This window comes from Chanos chanos, chromosome 1, assembly GCF_902362185.1.
Source record: "Chanos chanos chromosome 1, fChaCha1.1, whole genome shotgun sequence".
Classification (NCBI taxonomy): domain Eukaryota; kingdom Metazoa; phylum Chordata; class Actinopteri; order Gonorynchiformes; family Chanidae; genus Chanos; species Chanos chanos.
Genome location: NC_044495.1, coordinates 60774889 through 60779888, shown reverse-complemented (window position 1 = coordinate 60779888; position 5000 = coordinate 60774889). Strand labels below are relative to the sequence as shown.

The 5000-nt window shown below is 44.0% G+C and overlaps 1 protein-coding gene across 1 annotated transcript in view; it reads left to right on the top strand.

Moving 5' to 3' along the window:
- Nucleotides 1-5000, top strand: part of prkg1l (protein kinase cGMP-dependent 1, like) — a 30167-nt gene that overhangs the window by 17575 nt on the left and 7592 nt on the right. The window contains exons 7-9 of the mRNA XM_030766622.1: nucleotides 2980-3057; nucleotides 3467-3561; nucleotides 4566-4631. Coding sequence (XP_030622482.1) covers nucleotides 2980-3057; nucleotides 3467-3561; nucleotides 4566-4631 — 239 coding nt within the window. The remainder of the gene's footprint in view (nucleotides 1-2979; nucleotides 3058-3466; nucleotides 3562-4565; nucleotides 4632-5000) is intronic.

Here is a 5000-nt window from a genome sequence, read left to right as displayed (position 1 = left end):
TGGTGAAAAGAATGCACGAGGACGAGGTCACTGTTGTCAGTGACGGAGAAAGGCGGAGGTCATGAAATTTGTTAGTGAGTGTGTGGGCGAAGGTGGGGTGACAGCCACCACCGGTGTTGAGGAGGTTGTGGAAACACTTGTTAATACTGTTGATAATAATGTCGAGGATGTCGAAGGTGATGATGGTCTTTCCGGTATTTCCGATATTGCATCCAAGTTTGGAGAAGATAACAATTTCTATTTGTTACAAGAGACTAAAGCTTTTCTGGATGAGACCTTATGGTAAGACTGTTGACGTCTATGATTTTTTTTCCCCGACGTGGATAACTTTGAGGCTACAATAGCGAAATCAAGGAAAACTGCGACCTATGAAGAATTAAGCGAAAAGAAAAGATTCAGATGAAAGAAAATATGGAGCAAGTTAAGAAAGGGGGAAAAACCCTGCTTTGCTAACAGTGCGTAAATGACCACATCACCGAGGGTGTCTCTCTTCCTCTGTTCTGTTTTTCCTTTTCTGTCTTCCCTCTCCTCTTTCATCTCTTTCTTAAGGGATAGAACCTTAAATATTAATGGGAGGAAGGGATATGAAGAAGAGAGACATGTTAATGTAATTTTATAAAGATAAAAATAATTACATCATATTTTTTGCAAGAGACACATAGTGACAGAGAGAATGAGAGAGACTGGAGGTTGTCATGGGAGGGATCAGGGGCAGTATTTCTGAAGTCATGGGTCTGTTGTCAGTGCAGGGGTCCAAAGAATGATCAGGGTCACAATGAAATCATGTGAGTTGGAGCCAGAATGGGTTTTAACAGTCCAGGTGAATATTAAAGATGTAGGTTTTGTTTTTGTGAATGTTTATGGCCCTGACTGTGGTGTCATCCACCTGAGAGTCTTCCGCAAAATTAAAGATGCCTTAAAACAATATGACAGTAATCTAGTCCTGATACTGGGGGGGTGGGGGGGTGTGTGATTGGAACTGCACTTTAAATTTGACCATGGACAGAAATGGAGAAGAGCTTCACCCACAGTCCACAGAAGTGCTCTGTAGACTAGGCACAGAATACAACTGAACTGATATATGGAGAGAGAAGAATGAAATTTGTGAAACAGTACTCATGTTTCAAAGTGAATGATGGGAGAGTCAGTGCCGCTGGGCTGGACCGGCCGTGCATCTGTTAAAGTGTCAGTAACAGGGTCTCAGAGTTTTTACATCACCGTGTGGTTTTTCGTATGGTAACGTATGGTGCCTACGGATTATATTTTTATCATCAGCTTGAAGACTTTCCTTGTACTGGTGTTTTAATGTTACATTATTACATGGTTCATTCTTTGTGAGAAATTTGCTGTTTCCTGAGAGATTTTGAAATTCCAAAGCACTGAATTTGATAATCATGTCCAGTGAGTTCTTCTGGTCAGCGGAACAGTGGATTCTGTCCCTTATTTACCAACGCAGGAGGGAGGACAAGGTCAGACTGACTTACACGGCCGTATAAAGGCCTTCTGCTTACAGGCAGCACAGCGACAGGACCTGAAAGGACATGTGTGTAGAGGACATGGGGTACGACAGACATTTGTGTTTATTAAATCGAGGGGTGCTGGACCTGTTTGCCATACCTGCAATGTTATAGGAGAGCTACACTGACGAAGACAGGGAGCCTCAGAGTCGGCGGTTGTTGGAGGACAGCGGCCGACCTGAGTGAAGCACCTGGTGTCAGGTCCGGCCGACTCCTACAGAAAGTTCTGGAGGAGGTAGTCTCAGCGTTACCTGTGAAATTCAGGGAGGTGCTTGAGCTGGACAGTGAATCTGGGCTACAGAGAGGTAGAGACCAACAGTCCTTTCCCCCAGTAACAATCTCTCCAGCTGTGGAGAACTATCAAGAGAGGGAGGGATCGCTAGTGTCTTTTACAGCCCTACAGCAAAGGACTTTTGAGGGAACATCCAAAAAGACTTTGTATGGACCTTGTGTCAACGACACATATTTTAACTTATTAAGTGGAATCAAGTGCTGTTAAGTGATCAGGTTTGTTGGGACCAAGGTCTTCCCCACAAAGGTGTTGGAGGTCCCTGTACAAGCCCCCTCTCGAGAAGCACACAGCAGATCTTCAGTGGTGGATTAGACATGGGGCCATGGCCACTAACAGACATGTGGTGCACACATTGATTCCACTGTAGGGAAGGGTTGCCCTTTTGGTCTGGCAGTGGAGACAATTGACCATCTTTGTTTGTGGTGCAGTAAACTTGGAGTGGTTCTTTGAGGTACTGGGAGTATGGTGCCGAAGGTTTGGAGAGGCATTAACTGATGAACAAAATATAGTTATAACCAAAGAGGGAAAAAAACGTGTATTTTGAATTTCATACGGGGTCAAGCAAAAATAAGCATCTGGTTGATGAGGAGGAATAAGATGAATGGAGCAGGACTGACTGGTCCTAATCTCGTGATGGAAGCTTTTGTGGCCGCACGTCTCAGAACTGAACGTGCCTGTTTTATGATGACTCAGGACCTGTGTAAATTCTCTGAGGTTTGGGGGCGAGATAGTGTTTTATGTGTTTTGAATCATGAGGAGTTAGTTTTAAATTTTTTGTGTTTTTAGTCTGGTTTTATCTTATTTCAAAATGACAATCTTAATTTTATATGGTAAATTATTTCTTTTACGTTTTATATACTTAAGTGTATAACTAGACAAACAAACAGATTGCGTTTGTGCATAAGTGAGTGATGAAATGAGATTATTGGATCCAATGTACCAATAAAGGTATCGTGAAAAGTAAAAAAAAGTCTCTTTCTCTCTGTCTCTCTCTGTCTCTCTCTCTCTCTCTCTCTCTCTCTCTCTCTCTCTCCCTCTCCCTCTCTCTCTCTCTCTCTCTCTCTTTCACTTTCTCTCATTGCCCACCTTCCCGTCTTCCAACTACATTTGTGTTTATCTCACCTCCTTACACACACACACACACTCACACACACCCCTCTCCTCTTTTAGTGTCACTACAACAACAGCGATTTCATCATCCGACCAGGCTGTGCTGTGGACTCACTCTTCATTGTGAGCCGAGGGCAGGTGAGAGAGAGAGAGAGTAATTACATACATTATTTTATCTGACTAATAATTAATTGTAGCAGTAGTAGCTGTAGTGGATACAATAGCAGTCTTACTCAAAGCACAGAACTCAGTGTCATTCTCAGATCTCAGATCAGTATTTCTAATGCATGGCATTATTTGTAGTAATTGTGTTTTCAGAGATAATGACACAGATGCTTCACTGCTCATTATAATAACATATTACAGCAGCTTCTTTTCCCCTCTGCTGCTCTCCGCTTCTCAGACTCCAGCCCCTCAGCACAGACCTGGAGTCTGCAGAGTCCTGATAAATTATTTGAATGTCATATCCCTGTTCTTTCTTTCTTTCTTTCTTTCTTTCTTTCTTTCTTTCTTTCTTTCTTTCCTTCTCTCTTCCTTCCCCACACAGGTCAGAGTGACAGAGAGGCATTCGGTCAGTGAGGAGCCAGTTGGTCTGTCCACTCTCTCTAGGGGAGACTGTTTCGGAGAGACCGGCCTGAGAGGGTAGGTACCATACTCGACCACCAGGGGGCGAGAGCATCCACTGTAATATGAATGGGGCAGTCACTCAGTTTAAATGAAGCTACATTCACAGGTTTTTGGGGGGGGGGTTTTTTGCCTTGGTAGAATGTCTTCTTGACTTTCTTGAAATTTAAGGAAAAGGGAATCATTATTATCAACAGTAGTAGTGATACTGTTGTTGTTGCTGTCGTTGGTGTGTGGTTGTATTGATTCTGAATAAGACACTCTGATTTTTGGTTTTTCTGAAATCCGCTGGAGAGTCCTGCAGTAAAGTTCCCAAAACGTGAATATTCGCCCATCATCATGCTTGCTGTTTCCCTGTCACTCTCCCTCTCTCTCTCTCTCTCTCTCTCTCTCTCTCTATTTGTCTGTCTGTCTCTGTCTCTCTCCTGGGCACTGCCGTGGGCTGGTCGAGTCACCGTGGACGTGCGGGTTTGACTGGCAGTATCTCTGTAGGATGTCTGCTCTGTGTCTGTCAGTAATGACACTGCCGTGCAAACCATTTTCATCCTAATCTCACCCAATCAGGAGCCCAGCAGGGCATCAGTGTTCCGGTCCCCACACAGACACGCCATCAGAGGCAGCGTACGGAACCTGCCTCCACTGGGAACAGGATCATATCAGACCAACCTCTCTCATATACCTCCTCAACCAGACAGACAGACAGACAGACAGAGGGAGAGAGGGAGAGAGAGGGAGAGAGAGAGAGGGAGAGAGAGGGAGAGAGAGAGAGAGAGACAGAGAGAGAGAGAGAGGGAGAGAGAGAGAGAGAAAGAGAGAGAGACGCTTATCGTAAAGCTTATTGTTTACAGGGACAGATGTTCTGAGGTGTTGTAGTAACATGATTATAGAAGAACGCTGTTGGCATAACAACAACCCCGGTTGGGGTCAGGGTGTTCCTTAAATGACTTTCTGACAGTGACCTTGTGTATTAAGATTGGAATGGAATGAATCTAGACCCAAAGCCCTGTTCTCTTTTCCCTCAGAGACGACATGAGGATGCGGAGTGTGGTTGCCGTGGGCAACGTTACGTGCCTGGTCATAGACAGAGAGTGAGTGTTTCTCTTTATTAATACAATGGTCACAAAGGCTAAAATTACATCTGCTCTGCATCTGCTCTACATCTGCTCCATATCTGATCTATATCTGTTCTATATCTGCTCTGCATCTGCTCTATATCTGCTTTGCATCTGCTCCATATCTGATCTATATCTGCTCTATATCTGATCTGCATCTGATCTACATCTGCTCTATATCTGCTCTGCATCTGCTCTATATCTGCTCTATATCTGCTCTGCATCTGATCTATATCTGCTCTACATCTGCTCTATATCTGCTCTGCATCTGATCTATATCTGCTCTATATCTGATCTGCATCTGCTCCCTATCTGCTCTATATCTGCTCTATATCTGATCTGCAT